Source organism: Equus quagga, chromosome 12, assembly GCF_021613505.1.
Source record: "Equus quagga isolate Etosha38 chromosome 12, UCLA_HA_Equagga_1.0, whole genome shotgun sequence".
NCBI classification, from domain to species: Eukaryota; Metazoa; Chordata; class Mammalia; order Perissodactyla; family Equidae; genus Equus; species Equus quagga.
In genome coordinates, this window is record NC_060278.1 from 68,812,347 (window position 1) to 68,837,142 (window position 24,796).

General features: G+C 41.0%; 2 protein-coding genes across 3 annotated transcripts in view; one reads left to right on the top strand and one right to left on the bottom strand.

The window, feature by feature from the left end:
* SEC23B (SEC23 homolog B, COPII coat complex component) overlaps positions 1-11,179 on the bottom strand; it is a 43,367-nt gene extending 32,188 nt beyond the window's left edge. Inside the window, exons 1-10 of one of the 2 annotated variants that reach the window (XM_046679184.1) lie at positions 11,018-11,178; positions 10,749-10,939; positions 8,553-8,787; positions 7,321-7,378; positions 3,979-4,065; positions 3,024-3,260; positions 2,842-2,918; positions 1,534-1,678; positions 765-923; positions 296-411 (exon numbers count right to left, since the gene is read on the bottom strand). In XM_046679184.1, the coding sequence (XP_046535140.1) occupies positions 296-411; positions 765-923; positions 1,534-1,678; positions 2,842-2,918; positions 3,024-3,260; positions 3,979-4,065; positions 7,321-7,378; positions 8,553-8,773 (1,100 nt within the window). In that variant the 5' untranslated portion in view covers positions 8,774-8,787; positions 10,749-10,939; positions 11,018-11,178. Of the gene's footprint in view, positions 1-295; positions 412-764; positions 924-1,533; positions 1,679-2,841; positions 2,919-3,023; positions 3,261-3,978; positions 4,066-7,320; positions 7,379-8,552; positions 8,788-10,748 lie in introns of both variants that reach the window. The other variant, XM_046679183.1, reaches the window with a different exon arrangement.
* Positions 11,180-16,405: 5,226 nt separating this feature from the next.
* Positions 16,406-23,727, top strand: RBBP9 (RB binding protein 9, serine hydrolase). Its single transcript, XM_046679756.1, has 5 exons — positions 16,406-16,534; positions 17,779-17,821; positions 18,580-18,685; positions 22,821-22,906; positions 23,323-23,727. The coding sequence occupies exons 1-5, from the start codon at positions 16,439-16,441 to the stop codon at positions 23,547-23,549; spliced, it is 558 nt and encodes a 185-aa protein (XP_046535712.1). The 5' UTR covers positions 16,406-16,438; the 3' UTR covers positions 23,550-23,727.
* Positions 23,728-24,796: the final 1,069 nt, after the last annotated feature.

The following is a 24,796-nucleotide window of genomic DNA, read 5'->3' on the forward strand; positions in this document are numbered from 1 at the left end:
TGCTGAAGGCCACATACTCCATGCTTGCTTTCTTTCTTGCCCTGGTATCTCTAACAATTCTAAAGAAGAAATGAAGTTACTCTAATAGGACTTGTTCATACTGAACCCTTGGGATCTCCTGCTAATCACTGCTTCCTCCTCCCAGAGGCCCACACACCCACCCCAGAGACTGAAGCCACAACCTGGAGCTATGTGAAAGCTTATCTAAGTCAGCCTTTCCCATTCCAATGGTTCCATCACCCATTTCTCTTTCCTTAACACTCTCACTTTTCCCAGGTGTTCGCTGTCAACATACCCAGTAAGATTTGCACAACACTTCATCTCCAAAAGTCCAGTCTGATCAAGGGCACAAGCATAAATATCAATGCAGTGACCATTTGTAGCAGCTCGATTAGCAAGCATCTCATAGTGCTGTGAAGAGAGAATAACTATCTTCATGAAACAGCAACATCATTCACTACGTATAAATCACTATATAAAAAAATGTAATCAAATACAGGAATATGGAGACAGTTTTCTCTATAACATCCAAATAAAATAAAAATACGATTTTCAATCTCAAAACACTGTTAGCAGTTTTAAGGCCATCCACTCTAAGGTCTCAGAGCTGGGACAGAAATTTAACAGCAGCCAAGATGTGGAAGGTCAAGCAAGAGCAACTTGCTGACTAGGAAGCATGGCCTCAGCAAAGCAGCTGTCACTCCAGAGCACCTTAACCCAGCACTGGGATACCACAACTGCAGCCTGTATCCAGGAGCACCTACCTTGGTCGCCTTTTTCATGAAACGTGCATTATCTTTCTCAATATCATGCCAGGAACGAATAGGGACCTTTAATTCATCTCCAACAACCATGCCAGGCCCTTGGGTGGGGGGACCCCCGGTAAACAACATAATCCTGGCTCCTGTGTTTGGAAAAGTGCCCTAAAACAGTAAATGGCAGCATTTTAGAAACATATAGCCCACCCCAAGTATGCCTCCATTTCCCTAAAGAAATACTCCAAACATGAGTTCTCTTGAGCTGTTCTGAATACTGATGATACCACAAAACAACACAAATGACGATACAGAGGAGAAGCCCAAGGATTTTGTATACCTTTTTCTTTTTGCTGAGGAAGACTGGCCCTGAGCTAACATCTGTTGCCAATCTTCCTCTATTTTGTACGTGGGCTGCCACAACAGCATGGTCACAGATGAGTGGTATACGTCTGTGCCTGGGACCCAGACCCAGGCCACTGAAGTGGAGTGCACCAAACTTAACCACTAGGCCACAGGGCCAGCCCCTGCACACTTTTATTAATTTACTGTGTGTACTTCCCATTGCCCTAATGCCTTGTTTCTCATGAAAACATCTGGTATTTTCAAAACATTGAGGGGCTCCTTCAATGTGGATAATAATAATGACTGAACCATTCGCTGCTAAATTAACAGTCAGCTGACTTAGATCACAGTTGATTTTCAAACAAGGCCAACAAACACAACTTCTGAGAGCAAGTTTGCATGGTTTGAGAGGTTCCGGTAAATTCTGAGTTACCTCCAACAAGCCGACAGCAATGGACAAAGCAACACCAGTGGATCGCAAAGGCCTCTTCCCCTGAGTTACGGGCCACGGGTCCCTCTGCAGCTCCCCAAGCAGATCAGTGAGGTTCATGTCAATCTTCTGAATGGGCTGCAGAAACCTGCATAGTTTTGAATGGACATATCAATCCTGGTTTATAAAGTACTCTGGTCTTTAGACCTGGGTGACACATACTTACTACTCTTCAAAATAATTATTCAGAGTAGAAAAAACTTGCAATTTTTTTCTTCAAAGTTATCTCTAACTAGAAACAGAAAACAACTCAAACCAATTTTATTCAGGAACATAATTTAAAGCCTGATACATAGCAATTTATATACATAGCACAGAAAAAAATAAATTTAAACAGGAGCAAATCAGTTTAATTAAATTTTAAGCAGCAAAGAAATCCTAAAGACATGCCTAATGTGAACCCAGTCCATGTAAGGTTCACATATGTGGACAACCTTCATCACTCTCAAGACACTCAGTTTGTGTTTCTTTTTTTTTTTTAAAGACTTTATTTTTCCTTCTTCTCCCCAAAGCCCCCCTGGTACGCAGTTGTATATTTTTAGCTGTAGGTCCTTCTAGTTGCGGCATGTGGGATGCTGCCTCAGCATGGCCTGATGAGTGGTGCCATGTCCGTACCCAGGATCCAAACCAGTGAACCCTAGGCCACTGCAGCGGAGCGCACAAACTTAACCACTCAGCCATGGGGCCGGCCCCATCAGTTTGTTTCTTTTGAGCCTTAGGAGTAATACAGAGACAAATGCTAGCTTCTCATCAGAGTAAGCGGCTGTCCCCAGAATGTGAGGCAATGCATTTTATCATGTCTGCCAACTGTCAATCTGACCCTGGAACAGCCCCAGCCACTCAAAGGCTGAGTGTAATAAGCACCTGGTCTCAGGTTTGTTTGAGGACACTCAACAGACCCCTTTTCGGTGTTCCCAGTTTTATTTAAGAATCAGAGAGGACAACAGCAATGTGTAAGAGAGAGGAATGATTGAGTACAGTTGTCTCAAAATCCTTGTGGTAACAAAACACTCACAGGAAAAACATCCTGAGCAAATCTGCCACAAGTATATATACCATTTGGTTATAAATTTTAAATATCTACTGATGGCTTAGGTGCATTATTGAACATTAAATATTGCTTAAGCTTAATCATTTAGTTTTTTCTCTAAAAACAAGAAAATAAAAGTTCCGGGAGTTTTCTTCCGTCACTCCAGTGGACTGCCCTGCACACCCACCACTGTAGGTGTAATACTCTCTGTCAGTGCTCACCTGCTTGAAACAAAAGGGTGCTCCTGTGGTCGTGCTTGCTGCATGGGCATGGCAGGCGTGGTCAGGCCCAGCATATCCTAAAAAGACCAGAAACACTCATTTCCCATAATACTAAAAGTCAATGACTAACTAACTTTTAAGAAACACCCTTGCTCCTACTTGTGTACAACCAAGGCACGAACCTGTATTTGCTTTGCAGTTAAATCCTTGGTCCCTCGGAAGACAAAACTTTTGGAGATTCCTTCACAGCTGAGTTCGTGAACCTGAACCATCCTCCCAAACGTGATCAAACCCACCAGAGCATCTGGAGGAAGGAGACTCAGAGACATCTGCAGGGATTCTTTGAGTGCTTGAAGGTCATCTTCCTCTAGGCACGTGTCGACCACATAGAGGAAGATCAGAGGGGACTGAGGGCCTCGCTTTATGCAAAGAAAAACAGCATAATGATCAGTATACAAATAGATACAACCAGTTCTTTTTAAAGCAAATCAGGTATGTAAATAAGTCTGCATCCATATTTACTGTCAGGGGATAAGGACCTCTAAACAAAGCTCTGCTGACCTCATTAAATGACAGTTTCTATTAAAACAAACTAAACATAAAAACTATCTGTATCAATGGGCCAGCCCCGTGGCTGAGTGGCTGGGTTCACGCACTCCGCTTCAGCGGCCCGGGGTTTCACTAGTTTTGAATCCTGGGTGCAGACATGGCGCCGCTTGTCAGGCCATGCTGAGGCAGCGTCCCACATGCCACAACTGGAAGGACTCACAACTAAGAATACACAACTATGTACTGGGGGGTTTGGGAGAAAAAGGAAAAAAATTTTAAAAATCTTAAAAAAAAAGTTTATTAAAAAAACTATCTGTACCTGACAATTTACTCTACATTTCTGAATGTCTTCTATACGCCAGACATTTTCCAAGTCTGAACTGAATCAGTGCTCCCTTTTTTGGTAGCCTTCTATCAAGACCTGAAAGCAAGGCGAGCAAGTGCACATTCACCATAACCAAATGTTCAGGATCCTGCTGCCCACACAGCTTTAAATAGCCCAGACAGGTAAGAGACACGGGAGGGAAAGCATTTCAAGAGAAACTCAGTATTTAATGCTGCTCATTAGATGCAGGACAAACAAGTTACCTGTATCACATACTCAATTGTAGAAAACTGGGGCATCAATTCAGCAGGCTGATTCACCTCAGATATGCCTGTATAAGCGGGAGGAAACTGAAAAGACAAAAAAGCAATGATTTATTAGGGCTAAAAGATACTTACATTATACCTTTTCCATTTATAAAAATAGCTAACGACCATACATTTATTCTGGAAGCACAAAATAGAGAATACGTTACTAAAACATAAAAATCAAAATTTTAAATTTATAACCCTGCCTTATATTTATATTACGTTTTAACTTTTTAAAATGCAGTTTTAGGTTACGTTGTAACTTCTAAATGATTAAGAAAACGCACTATTAAAACCATGTCTTGGGGCTGGCCTGGTGGCATAGTGGTTAAGTTTGCGCCCTCTGCATCAGTAGCCCAGGGTTTGTAGTTCAGATCCTGGGCACTAACCTACACACCTACACACCGCTCATTAAGCCATGCTGTGGCAGTGTCCCACATACAAAGTAGAGGAAGACTGACACAAATGTTAGCTCAGGGCCAATCTTCCTCACCAAACAAACAAAAATAACAAAACCATTTCCTTTTTTTTTTTCCCCCAAAGATTGGCACCTGAGCTAACAACTGTTGCCAATCTTTTTTTTTTTTTGGTCTGCTTTTTCTCCCCAAATTCCCCCAGGATATAGTTGTATATTTTAGTTGTGGGTCCTTCTAGTTGTGGCAAGTGGGATGCCATGTCAACGTGGCCCGACAAATGGTGCCATGTCCATGCCCAGGATCTGAACCAGTGAAACCCAGGGCTGCAGAAGCGGAGTGCACGAACTTAACCACTTGGCCATGGGGCCGGCCTCACAAAACCATTCCTTAAGCATTGCCCTGCAAATTAAGGGCTGATGTTTTAGCTGTCTCATTAACAGTCTATGTGGAAAAATAAAGCTTTTACTTTGGTTTATTATTTTAGCTGTTATCAATAAAGTAACACACATTCATTATAGAAAAATTGGCAAGTACAGGAAAATTAAGAAAAAAGGAAGAAAAAACCCTTACAGTCCTATCACCTAGAGGCAACTACTGTCAACATCTTGGCTTAGTTCCTTCCAGATTTTTTCTACTTAAGCACAGCTGAGATCATCCTGTATATACAATAGTATGACCTGCTTTTTCTGCTTAACATGTCATAGGTGTTTTCTTTTGTTTTTAACTCTCTGCAAACATTTTAAATGCACAGCTTATAGGTTGACTTTTTCCCCCAATTTTTTTTATTGTGGTAAAATACATATAAATTTTACCATCTCAATCTTTTTTCAGTGTACAGTTCAGGGGTCTTAAATACATTCATGTTGTGCAAGTGTCTCCATCATCTGCCTCCAGAACTCTTCGTCTTGCAAAACTGAAACCCTGAACCTATTCAACCACAACTCCCCATTATCCCCTCTCTCAACCCCTGGCAACCACAATTTTACTTTCTGACTCCATGAATTTGACTACTCCAAGTACCTTATAAAAGTGGAATCATACAGTATTTGTCTTCAGTGACTAGCATAATGTCCTCAAGATTCATCCACGCTGTAGCATATGTCAGAATTTCCTTCCATTTTAAGGCTGATTATCTCACTGTATGTATATACCACATTTTGCTTACCCATATATACATCAATAGACACTTGGGTTGCTTCCACATTTTAGCTATTGTGAATAATGCTGCTATGAACATGGGTGTACAAGTATCTTTTCAAGACTGTTTTCAACTCTTTCGGGTATACTCAGAAGTGGAATTGCTGGATCACATGGTAATTCTAGTTTTTTGAGGAAACATCATACTGTTTTCCACAACGGCTGTACCATTTTACACTCCTACCAACAGTGCACAAGGGTTCCAATCTCCACATCCTTACCAACAACTTGCTATTTTCTGTTTTTTTGATAGTAGCCATGCTAATGAGTGTGAGGTGGTATCTCACTATAGTTTTGATTTGCACTTCCCTAATAACTAATGATGCTGAGCATCTTTTCATGTTCTTATCAGTCATCTGTATATCTTCTTTGGAGAAATATCTATTCAAATTCTTTGCCCAGTTTTGAATTGGGTTGTTTGTTCTAATTGTTGACTTTTAGGACTTCTCTATATTATGGATATTAATCCCTTATTAGAGATACGACTTGCAAATATTTTCACCCATTCTGTGGGTCACCTTTTTACTCTGTTGACAATGTCTTTTGATGCCTTAGAATTTTCATAATAAATTATATCAAACACCGACATCAATTCTGAATGTAACAGGGTACAGAAATGTTTTTAAGATTTGAATGTACTCCTGAATCTCCCAGGGATAAATCTTGAGTGTTACCTGCTTATAGTTTCCAATCCTGCTTTATCTCCCCAAATCCCCCCCGGTACATAGTTGTATATCTTAGTTGCAGGCCCTTCCAGTTGTGGCATGTGGGACGCTGCCACAATGTGGCCTGACAAGCGGTGCCTTTTCCACGCCCAGGATCTGAACCGGCGAAACCCTGGGCCACCGCAGTGGAGTGGGTGAACTTAATCACTCGGCCACGGGGCCAGCCCCTCCAATCTTATAGTTTGTCATCAACTGTACACTGGACTCTTCATCACTGGACTTATTAGGTGCTATATCTGAGAATGAGACTGTTAACTGCAATTATGAGTAAATAAATGCATGCTGTTAATACCCTAAGATCTGCCACAGCACTGTATATTATGTTGGGCACAATTAACTTTTTTTCTAACAAACAGCTTTAAAGAAGTATAGTTTATATATCATAAATTCACCCATTTTAAATGTACAATTCAATGATTTTTAGTAAATGTACAGAGTTGTGCAATGATCACCACAATCCAGTTTCACATTTGCATTAGAGGTACACTACATTTTAAAGAGAAGTCTCATCATTTGTGAGCTCCTTCTAGCTCAGCAGTTTTAAAAAGTTTTAAATCAAAAGAAGCTCAACACTGATACCTGGATCCTAAAAATCAGAAAAGTCAGAAAATGAAAATTCAGTAATGTACACCATCCAATTAGAATAAACTGAAGTCAAATGAAATATATGTTTTCTCAGGTAAGATATTCACTCCCCACAGAGAAGCTGAAAGAAAAGGAAATTCTATGTCCCCTCCACAGCAAACGACAAGGACTCAAATAATGAAACCAAGTCACTGTCAAAAAGAAAAACGCCAATGTTCAACGTTCAATATTATGCTTAACAAAACCTATCCCCTTGAGTTCAGCAGAAACTGCTGACTGCCAGGGCAGACACAACTTCAACCTCACTGAAGTTTTTTCAGAGTAGTACAACTAAAATGAAACACAGAAAATACTTTTTGAAATAATTCACATACCTGATTTCTTTGGAAACAGAAATTACAGGCCCAAAGTTTTGCTCGATAATCAACCTGACTGTGAGAAAGAGAAATATTACAACTAGGTGTTATTTTTACTTTTAAGGTAGAAAGCACTCAAATGTAAACTTCAAGTTCAGTAAATCACACAGATATGTGTTGTGCGTGTGTGTGCATGGATAAAGGTGTATAAAACGTTCACTATGGTTTGAGTTCTGGCTGCTAAGGACACGAAAAGTTTCCTTCAAACAGTGGCAATAAGGAATTATTAAATCCTTTCACTCTTTCCAATTTCCTAGATAATATTTTAAATTTCCTGATTTATATAAATTATGGGTTATTTCCTCTTGCCTTGTTGTCCTAACATAATCTTCCTGATTTTTCTATCATCTTTATTGCTCAGATACACGAAACTACTAAATTTCAATACTAAAAGTACATTGCCCACAGAGAAAAAACCTCCCAGACTTTAACCTCACTTAGCTCACTTGAAGGAAAGTTGGAGAGACATGCGTCTGGGTTGACACACCACCTAGAATTGGTTCAAGATAATGCTTCGTTGCTCTTTTGCCCTTTTCTACATTTAAACAATTAACAATCAGTGGCTATCATTTAAAAAGATTCTTACAGCAGCATTCTTACATATGGGCACATTAAGTGAAAGCAAGAAGAATGAAGTAAAATATGTTCCCTCATACAGAAATCTTATCTTGTAACAAGCATTTATGACGCTCTTCATCTGTTTAAAAATTCTTTCAAATAGTGCCCACATTTATGAGAAATACCATAGGTCACTATCTCAGGTGCAAAAAAGTTACACCTCACAATAAAATCATCACAAGTTAAAATTTTATCTACTGCTTCTTCCTACCATACAGCATCACCACGTCACCATACCAGGTATGTATGAGAAAACTGTCTAAAGTTTTTGGAAAACGCTTAAAAAATTCCAATAAAATCTAGTTAAGACAAAATCAAACTGAAAACTAGCAAAAAACAAACGTGAATTCCAAATCTTTTCCCTCTACCTCCGTCTCATTCCCCTAAGTACTAATATTATCTGGAGTACTAGTCCAGGGAGATTTCTACAAGCATTCTTCACCTAAGAATCTCATCTACCACACATTTCAAACTTCACGACTTGCCCAAATTTAGTGACTTTTATGAGAACCACATAAAAGTGATAACTTATCATGTTCACCATTTTTCCTAGTTTTTAAAAGAATTCATACCAAAGTGGATTGAGAATGGCTTTGCAAGTTGGCCTGCTGCAAAGCACAGGTTCATACTGTACAGGAGGCAGGTCTGGACGTTCCCTCAAAGGAGTAAGGAGACAAGCCAGGGGAACGACCATTCTCGTAGCCTCGAGACGGCTGGAGGGCCACACATTCCAACTAAAACGCACACCATCCCGTTCTTCATTCTGCTGAATGAACTCCAGATATGTTGCCATGGTCTAAAACGAAACTGAAGATAAAGGTTTAATTGTATGTGAAACTCTCAACTAAACTTCAGAAAAGAAGACAGTCACCTAACACAATGTTTCCTACATACCTAGTCTGGAAGACCCTGTCATTGTAGGATGACAACACCTCCCTCCCCTCTGGCCTCCAAGAGCCCATTAACTTTGCAGTTATCTTTGACTACTGTTCTTTCCCAACTCTCCTCTCCAGCACTTAAAAAAATAAATAAAGGAGGTAAAAGGTTAACTTATAACCACTTGATCTAAGCTGCATGAAGTTGAATAATGGTAATTTTAACCTCCCCATGGATCAAAAATCATTTCAGCCAAGCCAATTTCAGCCTCTTGCCCAAGGGTAAGTCTCAAACTCTGTTTCAGCCTCCAGCTACCTTCCTCCCTAATCATCTTTCTTCCTTGGTCTGTTAAAGTAACCACGATATTAAATTTTACATTCCAAGTGACCTTGTTTTTGTGTCCTTTCCCTCCATCCTTTGGGTATTGGATACTGATGTGCGAATCCAATTCATAATGGGAACAGCCACCAGTTCTCAACCAAAGTACTTCTACTTGGGATCACCAAAATTACAAAGAAAAGTCTGCTATTATGCTGAGTGAGTCCCTCATCAGGACCTCTCCTCTCACCACAGTCCTTATGCTCAGGCCTTGAAAGACTCCAGGTAATAAAATAGCCATTCAGACTAAGCTCTTCAAACCCAGATAATGCCAACTCCATTGAGTGTTTTATACATCCTGTTTGCCTCCTAAAATCTAGACTAACACACACCTCAGCAATTAGGGTTCAAGGGAACAAGCCCCTCAAGATAAAGCGAAAAAAAGGCAAATTAAAGAATCTCTGATACTAGAGGCCTCCAGTGCTCACTTATGCAGTGCTAAACAATAATCGTCTCCATGTTATTATGAGAAGAGACATTCTGTAAATAATCTGGACTAAGAGAGGAATACCATATGGCTAGAAAGGCAAATGAATCAATTACTCTACTACACACAACCCAGACCACAAAAATTCCAAATGTTTGCTCCAACTGAAACTCTAGAGAATCTATTTGTTATTTCTAGCATGAGTGGGAAACTGAAGCACTGTGTACACAGGGGGCACTTCTGCAGCTTCTTGGGTGGCTAAGGGTAACTCGGGGGGGAATGAAAGCATGTTCTAATACCAAACATGTTCTGATACCTCAGCAGACTTCATCAAATGAGTTTCCCCTCTCCAAACAGTTCATTATTAAAAGGTACTGGCTCCATCCAATATCCCCAAACGCCTACATACTAAAACCTTTTCTCCGTTTCCCACTGCTTCTTTCTCTCACCCCCTTCAGGAGCACAGATTCTTAACTCTGGACACATAACCAACGGGGCACTTCAGAGGGTCAAGAAATCCTCTGAAATTGTACGCAAAATTGTGTGCACGAGCGAACATGCATTTTTCTAGGGAGTTGGGTCTACGGCTTACATCAAATTCTCAGAGGGAAAGGGTAGCTGAAGAGATTAATAGCTGAATAAGTGAGTTAATGAAAGAACCGGAAAGACTCTGCAGTAGCATCTGCCAAAAAAAATCGGAACCACTCTTATCTCACCAAGGCATAACTTTTTGGGGCACAGTAGCCAAGTTTATGCACAGTTTAATCCTTGAAAGAAGTCCAATGACCTGGGTCCTAGCTCCAGCTCTGTCATGAAGAAGTCCGTTCACTTGAGTCTCGAGCTCCTCAGGTATAAAACAGGGGCTGGACCCTTCCGCACCCCGCGATTCTGAGGGATCTCGACCCAGAAGCCGGTCGCCGCCCGGCCTGGCGGGGAACGCGTCACTCTCAGCGGACCCCTAGGTCACTGATTCTCCCGGTTCCTCTGCCCGCAGGCAAAAGGCCTCATCCCAGGAGCAACCTACCCGCCCCCTACAGAGTCTCCTGCCCGTGCCCTCGGCCCGCCACCTCCTGTGCGCCCCACTCACCTGGCCGCAGCAGTCCGCACCCGCAGCCGCAAAAGCCGGGCTCCGGCTCCCACCGCCAAATCCAGCTCAGCTCTCAGACGATTGGTCGGCGCCCCTGGGCGTCACTCCACGGCGCCGTCCGCTGGCCAATCAAGGAGCGCCTCTCCGGAGGACGAGCGGAAGCAAGACTCTCAGAGAAGCCGTGCCGCCATCTTGGAACAGGGCAAGACAGTCAGTTCTCGCTCTACAAAAACCACAGTGCCTCAGCACACACGTTTCTCCACGTTCACCTCTAATCGTTTCTGCTTCAGGAAACCCCCGCGCCTGCCGGACTGATTCCGAGGCGCAGTTAGCACGCCTCAGGAGTTCGCCCTGATCCAATACGGCGTCCGGCCACCTCAGTCGGAAGTCTCTGTCATCACCTTAGTTACCGGGAAGCGAGAACGATGACGTGAGGCACGGGAAGAAGGAACATCGCCTCGGGGAGGAAAGCTTTAGCTGGCCGGAAGACGACGTCAGCGCGCGGGAAGGGGCGGCGGGGGTTGGGGGGGTGGGGCCGGAAAACAGCGTGTGGACGCATGCACAAGATTCATTGTAAGTTCCACAGGTGTAGTCAGGCTTCTTGACGTTACAGGGTTTCCTCCTCTTTCTCGCTGTGGGGTTCGCGCTCTCTGTGGACACCGGCGCTAGCGCATAGTTTCTTTCTGCGTGTCTATCCCTGTCCTCCTTCTATGAGAGGGTGAATAATTCAGAACTGTCATATTCAAGCACTTTAGGAGACTATTAAAACTCGTAACAACATATTAACAACATCCTACGACCATCACAACCGATTTACACCTTATAAGTGGTAAAAATGAGCACGTTTATTAATCTGATGCAGAGATACAGCCTCTCCATAACATATAGAAATAAGAATCAAAACTATGTAAACTTAAAATTATGCTTAGAACGTATCTAGTCATCGAAGAATTACTAATAATTAGCTCGATTTAATATTAGTACAAAGTTTTAAGTTACTTAGAGATCATAGAAATTAGTTTTAAGTCGATGTACTATGAAATGTAATTACTGTTAATGTAAAAAGTTTGTCGAATAACGATTCAGTTTTGTTGAACAAATTTACGTTTTTTCATGTTCCTAAAACTACGTAAGAGTAATGTTGTTTGATAATAAACTTGTATAAGTTTAGGAAGTTCGAATTATTCTCTTACTCAGGAAACAAACAACTAAAATAAAATACACATTTGTATTAGACTTTACACTGAGAAAAGACATAGCTGTCTTTTTTTCACCAAACGTTAAAAGCATACCGTTTGCCAAAGATTTGCTTTAATTATTTGAACCTGGATTCTTTCTGTACTAGAAATTTCTGTAAGAAGGATTTTTTTAAAAATCACATTCAAAATTTTAGAAGTTTAATTTCCTTGTTTTCTGGAAATTTTAGAAATATTTTATTTCTATAAGTGTATATTTATCTTCATAAGCCAATGAGAACAGAGCTCTTTTAAGAGATGTAATAATCTAATTTACTAAAACTCTCCAAAGGTAGTAAAATATTTCAGACTCTCACAACAAAAGGTGAAGTTTTTTCTCAATTACAGCTGTGAAGACACAGAGACACAGAGAGCAGATAGCTTGGTTCTACAACTTCAGCCACAAGTCAAAAGTGAACACAGAAACAGAAACTTACTAGATCAGCTAACAAAGAGTGTTCCCCTCTCCAGTGGGCATGGAAGTCTTAACTGATTTGAACTCACAGTAGACAAAAAGGCAAACAAAAAAGACTAACCAACCAGATTCTCTGTTATCTCTTACCCAAGAGAGAATATATCTTTATAAATTATTAATTTATGTAAAGAGACCAACAAATGGTCAGAATATAAAACCAAATTTCTAATCGTTGCCACCACTGGGGAAAAATTTATCAGCTGTAAATGTATCAGAAACAAAAACAAAAATACAAAATCAGTAAAGAGAAGAAAAGAAACCTAGAGAAACAGAGTCAGCAGCATTGTACTATTGCCACTTCGATGTTCACTGTTCACTTTGGGAGCCAAGAGGAAAACATGCTTGGGCTTAAGCGGCCCATGAGGTGTTCTTCAGCAACACGGTTTACCTGGTTTTGTCAGGTGAATCCATTGGGATGTTGGTGAAACCTCCAAAATTGTTTAAAAAAGTTTCAAATAGGTAAAATTATGGCTCTCACACAAATATAAAATGAGCATGTGTCAGAGATTCTATATAACTCATTCTTTAATGAGGAGACCAGTAAGGATGTTCAAAACAGCTCAAAGAAGAATTTGATTTTATAGAGACATACTCTCTACCACAAAAATTAGTTTGCATTGCTGTGGACAGGAAGCATTGGCATTGTTATGGGTAGGACACATTTGCATTACTGATAGTTTTCTGTAAGTTAATTTCTATCTCTACAGAGTTTTGAAATAGCTTAGTCAAAGACAAAGGCACATGCTCCTTGCAATTAGGTGACCCCACAGGGTCCTTTAAAAAATGCCCAGCGTTCCAGGGAAAGTTCACCCAGTAATCTCTTTTGACTATTTCAAAATCTTTCACAATTTTCCAGACATAGTTTTCAATGACCAATAATCTAATATAATCATATATTCAACAACCTGCTGGATATCTCTGGGTATTCTTGGGCACCTCAATCTTGATATGTCCTAAACTTACATTTTCCCTCAAGGGGAAAATGAATTCTTTCTGCCTTTTGTACCATCTATTTCACTTGGAGATACCATTCTCCTTCCAGTTACTCAGCCTAGAAACTAGAGTTATCCTTGGCCCCTCCTTATCTTTCATGGGGTTCAGGACATGATACCCCGAAGTATGGCACCCAGGCATATTGAATATTTAAGCTAAAGGAATTTGAGAAATGGTAGATGCAAGGAAAGACTCTCTGACCTCCCCTTTCTCCCCTGAAGCAGATCATAAGACCTTCATGTAAGAGGTCTCCTCCCTTTGCCAGGAGGAAAGCAGCATCCTGAAGATGGAGGGATGCTGAGAGGAAGCAGAATGCACAGGCCTTGCTAAGTTTCTCCCAGTTTACTACCCTTAGCTCATATCCTTTTGTCCTATCTTGTTTGCCCACAACTTTCCACTCTTCATTAAACCTAGCATAAAAACAGTCAGGTTCAACTGCTTCTTCACATCTTCATTTCCTTTTTTTGAGGCTCCCAGGTCATGTAAAACTTATATCACATAAATTTGTATGCTTTTCTCTTGTTAATCTGTCTTTTGCTACAGAGCCCCAGCCAAGAACCCAGAAGGGTGGAAGGAAGAGACTTTTTTCATACATCTCTAACCCCCCAACCCCCGAAACTGACAATGAATCACTTGGTCCTGTTGGCTTCTTATTCTAAATATTTCTCAATTCCATCTACCTGCTTAGTTCAGGCCCTCATCCTCTCTCATTGGATTACTCAACAGCATTCCAAATGATCTCTTTGCCAGAATTTTGCCAAACCCAAATCTCACATTGGTTGCCAGATTGATTTTTTCAAAATCGCTCATCTGACCCTGACATTCTCATGTTTCAAACTCTACATAGTTTCCCCATTATCATAGGATAAAGCAGAGGCCCTTACTGTGGTACCTGAGGGCCTCCATCATCTACATACCCCAGTCCTACAGCATGGGACCAATTGTCTTTCGCGTTGCCCATGTGCATTGTCTTGCCTCTGTGCCCTTTCGCATGCTTTCCTCTCTGCTAAGAACAACCTGTTCACCTCCCTTCCTGATTAACTTCTATGTGTCCCACAAGACTCCAGAAAAGCTTTCCTTTTATTTCCCTTTCTTCTCAGGAGAATTAAAAAAATAATAAGTGAAATAAATGGAAAAGTAACCACAGAAGTGGAGAGAATGCTTGGACAGTGAGCTTGAAGCAGATACAAACTGCCTTAAGAGATCCTGACCTGAAAAGAAAAGTCCAGGCAGAGGAAGATAATTCAGAAAGAGGGCCTTAGCGGAGGGTGGCTGAATCCATTAGCAGGACTAAAACTTCCTTGGCAAGTTCTTGAGAACAGCTCTTTCAATATTAGCAAATGATGTACCAGATATAAATGTGCATTTTCAGATTTTTTTTAATTCATAAAAATCTTGTTCTGAAATCAAGCTATTTCTTCTCTGATAATGACATGCTCAGAAAAAACAAGAGATAAAAAAGTAGGAAAAAAACCCAAGGTGGATTTATGTGTAATTAGATAACCTCTGCAATTATTATTGACATAATCTGAGAAGGGTGAGAATTGAGGCCATTGCCTTTTCTTTTCTCCTTCTCAAAGGAAGAGCTAAGCACTCCATGAGAGAGAAGAAAGGCAAATCTTAAAACAAATCTTAAGGAAGGATAGATCCGTTTTCAGCCCACAGTTCCTGTTAAGGGAGTGTCATTGTTTCTTGAATGAAAAACCACTAGGGAAACACCCACTCAACTACAGGAATGCCTCTGCTTGTTTTCATTCATTTTTTAATTTTAAACAGCTATATTGAGGTATAATTGACATTCAATAAGCTGCACATATTTGAAGTGTAGAATTGTTAAGTTTTGACACCCATTACCACAAAATAATGAACTTGTATATCACCCCATAGTGTTTCCTTGTGCCCCTTGTATTTTCTAGAGTTTTATACAAATGGAATCATATGGTATATACTCTTTTTTTGTCTGGCATCCTTTCACTCAGCATAATTATTCTGAGATTCATCCACGGTGTTGTGTGTATCAGAAGTTCTTTCTTTCTGAAGTGAATGAGTTTACATTTAAAATTCACTAGCATCGACGTTTTTAAGAAAATGTACAGAGTATAATGTTCAAGAGTAAAGAGTATGTCTTGCTCTTCTTGAAGAGGGTGGTGGTGGGCAGCGTAACCATTGATTACCGACTTGTGCCTGTCCAAAAAATGAAATGCCTAAGAGTGTTTCTCAACGTCAGCTGCTAATACACACCTGATGTTCACAGTAAGTCCATGGGAAAGGCAAAGAATAAGAAGCACTTTCCTGTTCATTTCTATTTGTAATCACATATGCACACTTCTGCCCACCTCAATTCAATCAGGTTTGGATATATCCGTAAGGTATGACCAGTTCCTAAAATTTCAGGACTGCCATTCATAATAGGTTAACCATTTCTTTGGTACCTCAGTTTTCCCAGTCTCTAAATTGGCTTAAGTATGAATGTTATTCATGTGCCCTACACCAACAGTGATATCTTTCATAATGACAGCATTTTTAAAGCAATGAAAATTAACAACCAAAGCTGATATTGACTATTCTACTAAGAACTGTTTTGAAACCAGAAAGAAAAATAATATGTATTTAAGGAGTTCTCAACTAATAGTTTGTGTTCTGCATGTTTGGAACTAAAAACACACTTTCCTATAGAAATATCAGTAATTTTAGGAAAGAGATACATTCTGGGCATGTCACAGTCTATCCTATCCTAAATAAGGGGTGGAAAATGGGAGCACTAGTAAGAGGCAAGTAAAAGGTGATTTATATTTGGTGGAAACTCGCAAGTTTTGTTTTTGGCTGCCCTCGGCTGTAAGGAAGGCCAAAGAGTAAAGGAATTGCCCTATTGGCGCCCTAGAACTACACTTCCCAGAATGCCACAGTGCAGGCTTCCCTGCGATTTGGGTCTTGGACTTTGAGCACTGCAGGACTTGGTGCTGAGGGACACTGGCACGTGTGCACTCATGGCTTCTAGCAAGGCAGTGATTGTTCCCGGGAACGGAGGCGGGGATGTGGCCACCCACGGCTGGTACGGCTGGGTGAAGAAGGAGCTGGAGCAGGTCAGAGACACGTCTCGCTGTGCTGGGAAGTCTGCCGGGAGCTGGAGGGGATGGAGGGGACGGAGGACTGAAGTTTGAACGGGTGTCTTCCCCCTACCCACCTTCAGCAAACCCTGCGTGTTTTCATTCCTCTCCCCTGCTGCCCTGTCTTAAACTAGCGGTCAGAATTTTGGTTGGTTAAACCGCGTGGAGGGCTTCTCTGCGGGCTCAGTCACTGGAGTACAAGGCACCACCTCTTAGAACTGCAGAGACTGAGCCCCCTCACCCTCCCTGTATCTGCCGCCGGTTCAGATTTGGGACTTCCCAGCTAATTTTACATCTGTCTTCTTTGCTCTCTGCCTCAAATTAAACAACAAAAAAATCAGTGTGTAATATTAGTATATACAAAGGATATATATAACACATATGTAAATTATGAAGCATAACGTAATGAATACCTGCAAATCCATCACCAAACTAAAATCTAGAACATTACCAATATTTTTGAAGCCACCTGTATATCCCCCATCTCATTTCCCTGACATCCTGAAATTTTTTTCATTTGCTCCCCCTTTTAAAATTAAAGTACTTTTGCAAACTTTGTATGTATCCTTTAAACAATATGTTTGATTTGGCTTCTTTGTGAGCGTTATAAAAATAGTATCCTGCTGTTGGTTGTCTTGTGCATCTTGATTTTTTTTTTAACCTTCTTCCATAACCAGACAGTAAGACTGCTTCCTGGGTTGCCATCCTCTAGAGCTAGTGTAGAGTAGGTTTCTAGAACAAAATTCCAGGATTGTGGCTGAAAACCATGGCCAGAGCTGCAAACCAAAAGGTCAGGGCTGGAGCTGTCCAAGAGTGGGGGATTTCCAACTTTCTGTACCACATGTCAGTACCATGTTTTACCCTCTCCCCAGCACACAGTCTGTTTGGCTCCAGGTCTGTCTAGAATGCTTTCACTCATGCCCTCTTCTATACATAGATGCCTACACTGATAAATACGGATGCACAAATGCACATACAGGTCTCTCTCTATAGACATCCACACAGCTGGCTAGCTAGTAGAACTACAGACAGATGGAGTTTATGAGGAAGGATTGTATATTCATATGTAATCCTGTAGCGCTTAACTCACTTCTTTTCATAATATAAGCAAATACTTATTGAATTGCTAAAGATCATATCAGGTGTCTCATTTCTTATTAGCAAAGTATTAGTTGTAATTAAGCTCTTTATTATAACTTTTTTTCCCCCTCATATCATAGATACCTGGTTTCCAGTGTTTGGCTAAAAACATGCCTGACCCAAGTAAGTTTAAATGTGTTTTTAAATAGTCTCATCTTGTTGGGTTTTGATCTTGCCATTTTCCTGGTAGAGAAGAGGAAAATCATAGTAGAGAAGCCAAAGGGAATACAGTATGTACCTAAGAGTGAATGGCAAGTAGTTTGAGGAGGAGAGTGTAAACCAAAAAACATTATAGAAAATTCTAGAAAAGGTCAAGAAACGCACCTGGGCTTGGCTAAGTTTAATTTTTAACTTTGCAAGCAACTTGATTTTCCCTTCTATAAGTTGACAAATATTTTCAGGCAAAACTTATGTGTGTTTCATTTAAGCAGAGATATGATGAAACTTTATGGCATCTGTATGAGATCCTAATATTTAAAAATGTTACATTGCCACTTCTGTTTTGAGTATGCCTGTGACTTGTCTCGGGAATTTCAGTTTTGGAAAGAAAAAATACATATGTTCGTGAATTTGAGATAGAATATCGTCGTTTTCTTTTTAAGTGGGAAAGTTTATGTTAAATCTTCAGAGTTATATTTTATAAGTTCCTCAGTATTTTCTTACAAGAACATGCTAAAAAATAAAAACAAAACTATGGATATGAGTCTTTCAAAACAGCAACACATAAACCTTTGGCTCTATTAAAATAGCCCCACCTCCCATTGTGGTCCTGCAGTTTTAGAAGTTGTGAACTGCTGAGTAGTCATGTTAGAAAGACAGGGCAGCATTAGATTAAGACTGTCCCTATCAAATGACACTCTTTCTTTACCCCTGAACCTTAGTTACAGCTCGAGAGAGTATCTGGCTGCCCTTCATGGAGACGGAGCTGCACTGTGATGAGAAGACCATCATCATAGGCCACAGTTCCGGGGCCATCGCAGCCATGAGGTGCGATCCTAGCTGAAGTGTCACCTTTGTGTGGGCTCCAGCCAAGCTTGCTTGGGAAATAGCTTGTGTATGTCTTAATTTCAACTGCAGAGGAAATAGTGCTGACCTCAAAAGTGGTAACATAATCTGTCCTAATTCCTTCCTGGTTTGGTTAGATTAAAAAATTTTTTTGCTCTTACTAGGATATGGTGATTCTTTTAAAACATGTGGTTTTAAACCTCAGCAGCGGCTTCCTGCCACTCTCAGAAAAACTCCTCAGCCTTCAAGGCCCCCACTAGCTGAATGTCCTCTCTACTGTCTCCCTGTCACAGCCCCCAGCCTGGTTCACAGACCTCATTGCCTTTCCTTAACAAGCCAGGCACGTGCCTACCTTAGGCCTGTGCTGCCATTGTTCTACCTGGGACCCTCTGTCCCTAGATGCCTGCATGGCTTTCTCCTCCTCTTTCAGTCTCTGCTCAAATGTCCCCTTTCAGCGAGGCCTTCTGTGATTACTCTGTATGAAACAGCAACCTCACCCCACACCCTCCTATCCCCTTTATATCTTATTATCCCCCTTATTATGTGTAGCACTTCCACCATCTGACATCCTGTTTATTGCTTGTCTGTCTCCTGCCAATAGAATGCAAGCCTCCTGAGGGTGGGACTTTGCTCACTCTGACACTGAAGCTCCAGTGTCTAGAAGAGTGTCTGGCATATGGTAGGTGCTCAATAAACACTTGTTGGAGAGGCAGGCTGTTACGCCCTCCCTCCTGCCCTCTGGTCCTTAGGATTCATGGGCACATCCCTGATGCTCTCTATAGAACATTATGGCTTTCCCTTTAGGCTTATAAGACCTAGGGAGTAGGGACTTAGCTGGCCGAATAAGCCTTTTAGGGTTGGGTTTATTCCAGATTTGCTAGGCTGGATGACAAAGGATTATAGTTTTTATTTGTGTAGCTTATTGTCCCAAGCAGTTGCTTAGGCTGTCACATAAACTGCATGTCAGAGACTCTAGCCACATTCCATAACCTTTCAGCCACATTAATCGAAGCTATGAGAATAATAATGCTTTCCAATGTAGAGCTCCCAAATTATGGTACAGTCATAGTGTTTAAAAGGTACCAGGCGTTGTCTGGGAAAACGAAGAAATCCCTTTATGACAAAATCTGTACCAACTCAAGGCCAACTGAATTTTTCTCAGGCTATTGGCTAATAAGATGTGCCGCCTTTTTTTTTCCCTGCTTTTTCTCCCCAAGTCCCCTCAGTACATAGTTGTATATTTTAGTTGTGGGTCCTTCTAGTTGTAGCATGTGGGATGCCGCCTCAGTGTTGCCTTTCAAACGGTGCCATGTCCACACCTAGGATCTGAACCAGCGAAACCCTGGGCTGCCGAAGAAGAGCGTGTGAACTTAACCACTCGGCCACAGGGCTGGCCCCAAGATGTGCCTTCTTTTAGAGACCCCTGAAACTTATTGCAGGATTGTCAGCAACTTTCTAAGAATTAACTTCTAAAGCTAAGGTAGACAAAGAGAAAGATGCCATAACCATGGGTTGTAAGATTGTAGGGGAATGGGATAATGACACAGTCACAGAGGACCACCCACAGCCTACTTATTAATCACCAGGGGAAATCGTGTCTTTACAATAGAGGGAGCTGATGGATATCACATTAAGTAATCAAACTTAATCTCATCAGTAGTGGGACAACTGGCATGGTGAGCCTCTGATGTGATAGAGTGGGAAGGACACACATGACCTATGTAGTATTCTTGCCCAAAATGTTTAACCTCAGTCTAATCTTGAGGAAACATTCAGTTTAGGGGATAATGTACAAGACAACTGGCCTAAACTTAAAAAAAAAAGTCAATGTCATTTAAAACAAAACACTTTAGAGTGTTTAAAGAGTCATGAAAACCAAATGCAATGCACGAGCTTTGACTGGGTCTAGTATTGAAAAGCATTTTTTTTTTTGAGTAAGATTAGCCCTGAGCTGACATGCACTGCCAATCCTCCTCTTTTTGCTGAGGAAGACTGGCCCTGAGCTAATATCCGTGTTCATCTTCCTCTACTTTATACATGGAACGCCTACCGCAGCATGGCTTGCCAAGCGGTGCCATGTCCACACCCGGGATCTGAACTGGTGAACCCCGGGCTGCCAAAGCGGAACGTGTGCACTTAAATGCTGTGCCACCGGGCCGGCCCAAAAAGCAGTTTTAAAGAATATTTTTGGTACAATTGGGGAAAAATGAATACAGATATTACTCTCAATGTTAAATTTGTTAGGTGTAATAAGGGCACTGTGGTTACATAAGAGAACGAATGCCTTCTTCTTAGGGGATACATGCTGAAGTATTTAGGGGTGAAATGCAGCAAAATTAATGGATCTAGGTGCTTGTTGTTCTAACTTTTCTATAGATTTGAAATTTTTCAAAACAAAAGGTTGAGGAAAAATGTTTAGGCCCAGGAACAAAATACCAACCCTAAATCTTTCCTGGCACAAAGGCCTCTTGAAACTATTACCATTCCACATCTTTCCTCAGCCTGGGCTTTGCAGAGTAAGAGACCTGTCTGCAAATAGTGAGTGTCTACTTGCCGGGCGCTGTCGTGGGCACCAGGGTCACAAAGATCGAGAGGGTTCAGACCTGACCTTAAGGAGCTGACAGTTTATTAGGGGAGACAGATATAATAGAACACAAACAGATAAAAAGCGCAATGTGGAGTGTGTGGTAAAAGAGGTACATTTCTGGTATGGTACAGTGTTTCTTAAAAAATGGTCCACAGACCACTCGTGTTAGTCACCTGGGTTGGGGGAGGTAACATGCCTTAACATGCAGATTCCTGGGCCTCAATCCCAACCCTCTGAATCAACTGCTCTGGGACTGAGCCTGAGAATCTACATGTTGACCAGTCAAGTAATGCTGATACATACTGAAGATAGATTAATGCACACATCAAAGAGAATGTTTACACTTTTTTTTTTTGGTGAGGAAGATTGGCCCTGAGCTAACATCTGTTGCCAATCTCCCTCTTTTTTGTTTTGCTTGAGGAAGATTGTTGATGAGCTAACATCTGTGCCAGTCTTCCTGTATTTTGTATGTGGGATGCCACCACAGCATGGCTTGATGAGTGGTATGTAGGTCTGTGCCCAGGATCTGAACCTGCGAACCCCAGGCTGCTGAAGTGGAGTGCATGAACTTAACCACTACATCACCATGCCTGCCCCTGTTTACACTTTTCATGTTTATTTGGAAAGGATTACAGAAGGTTTGGACTACAGTAGTCCCCCTTATCCTCAGGAGATATGTTCCAAGCCCCCCAGTGGATGCGTGAAACCCCAGATAGTACCAAACCCTAGATATACTATGTTTTGTTCTATACATACATATTTGAGGTGTGACAGCAACACTAGCACGAATTTCTTTTGCCTTCTTCACAATTTCACAGATAGAAGATTCACTCTTACCATAGATCTTAGCAACCTCAGCATATGATTTCTTTTTCTTTCTTCATTAAGTTGAGAACGTTCACCTTTTCACTTACAGGAAGCACTTTACGGCTTCTCTCTGGCATATCCGAATTGCCAGCATTACTACTCTTGCACTTTGGGGCCATTATTAAGTAAAGTAAGGGTTATGTGAACACAATCACTGCAGTACTGAGACAGTCAATATGATAACCAAGATGGCTACTAAGTAACCAATGGGCAGGTAATGTATACAGCATGGATATGCTGGACAAAGCGATGATTCACGTCTCAAGTGGGACAGAGCGGGACGGCATGAGATTTCACCGTGCTACTCAGAACAGCGCACAATTTAAAACTTATGAATTGTTTACTTCTGGAATTTTTCATTTAATATTTTTGGACCATGGTTGATTGCTGGTAACTGAAACCATGGAAAGTGAAACCATGGATAAGGGGGGACTATTGTGCCTTAAAAAATGAGTACAAACTCATTAAGTAGCCAAGGTTAACTGATTAACCATTGGGCTTGTAGTTCTGCACTTTCATTGCTATTTTTCATATTAACTTCAACAGCATATTTAACACACGCTTTCTGTAAGCTAAATCAAACGAGTGTTCAGGTGGTTTATTGACTTTTTGATGATCAGATTTAACATTAAATATTAGCTGACATACTTTCTCTCTCTCTAGGTATGCAGAAACACATCGAGTATATGCTATTGTATTAGTGTCTGCATACACATCAGACTTGGGGGATGAAAATGAGCGTGCAAGTGGTAAGTTTAAAAGCAGAAACCCCAGAAAAGCCCTTCCTCTAGTCATGGGGTTGCTAGTTCAGATTATAACAGTACTGTCTTTTGGATAGGCTAAAAAAAAATCTAATGGCATACGAGGAATATTTACCACCTATCTTTGGATATAAGTTAGGCACTTTCAGGGGTGGTAGATGACTTTCTAATCCATCGTCTAGAATTGAACCCTAGAGCCCTGCTTTTATTTGAGCCATATACTTTCCCTTCACAAGTACCTATGATCTCAAGGCCTACAGATTTGAAAACTAAAAAAGGGCATCTAACTTACACTCAGGATCTGATTCTTTATGTCTCTGCTATGGTCTTCACCAGATACTTTACAATGGCTACAACAGAAATTATCCAAGAACAATGATAGGTTCTATTGTTTTCCCCCACAGGATACTTCAACCGCCCCTGGCAGTGGGAGAAGATCAAAGCCAACTGCTCTCACATTGTGCAGTTTGGCTCCACTGACGATCCTTTCCTTCCCTGGAAGGAGCAACAAGAAGTGGCTGATAGGTTGGAAGCCAAATTGTACAGATTCACTGACCGTGGCCACTTTCAGAACACAGAGTTTCATGAACTGATTAGTGTGGTAAAGGCTCTGCTGAAAGTACCAGCATAGTCAGGAGGATTTCTGCTATTTTACATCCCAATGTAGGGGTAGAGCAACAAAATCTATTATCATATCATTACTGGGCACATAAGCAGGTCAAGTTAAGTTCCATCTCCCACCCCCCTTCCCTTGGTGAGCACTGAACTGTTCTCTTTGTCCATGTGTTTGTTCATATTCCACATATGAGTGAAATCATCTGGTGTTTGTCTTTCTCAGTCTGGCTTATTTAGCTAAGCATAATTCCCTCCAGGTCCTTCCATGTTGTTGCAAATGGGATGAATTAGTCTTTTTTTAATGGCTGAGTAGTATTCCATTGTATATATACCACATCTTCTTTATCCAATCATCAGTTGATGGGCACTTGGATTGTTTGCATGCCTTGGCTGTAGTGAATAGTGCTGCAATGAACATAGGGGAGTATATGTCACTTTGGATTGTTGATTTCAAGTTGTTTGGGTAGATACCCAGTAGTGGGATAGCTGGGTCCTATGGTATTTCTAGTTTTAGGTTTTGAGGAATCTCCGTAATGTTTTCCATAGTGGCTGCACCAGTTTGCATTCCCACCAGCAGCGTATGAGGGTTTCCTTCTCTCCACACCCTCTCCAAGATTTGTTATTTTTAGTCTTAGTGATTATAGCGATTTTAACAGGTGTAAGGTGGTATCTTAGTGTAGTTTTGATTTGCTTTTCCCTGATAATTAGTGATGTTGAACATCTTTTCATGTGTTTATTGGCCATCTGTGTATCTTCTTTGGAGAAATGTCTGTTCATATCCTCTGCCTGTTTTTTGATCGGGCTGTTACTTTTTTTGTTTTTCAGTTGTGTGAGTTCCTTATGTATTATGGAGATTTACCCCTTCTCAGATATATGATTTGCAAATATTTTCTTCCAATTGGTGGGTTGTCTCTTTGGTTTGATTCTAGTTTCTTTTGCCTTGCAGAAGCTCTTTAGTCTGATGAACTCCCACTTGTTTATTTTTTCTTTTGTTTCCCTTGTCTGAGAAGACATGGTGTTGGAAAAGATCCTTTTTATTTTGATGTCAAGGAGTGTACTATGTATATTATCTTCCAGGAGTTTTATGGTTTCAGGACTTATCTTCAAGTCTTTGATCCATTTTGAGTTTATTTTTGTGTATGGCATGAGGTAATGGTCTATCTTCATTCTTTTGCATGTGGCTGTCCAGTTTTCCCAACACCATTTATTGAAGAGACTATCTTTTCTCCATTACATGTTCTTGGCACTTTTGTCAAAAATTAG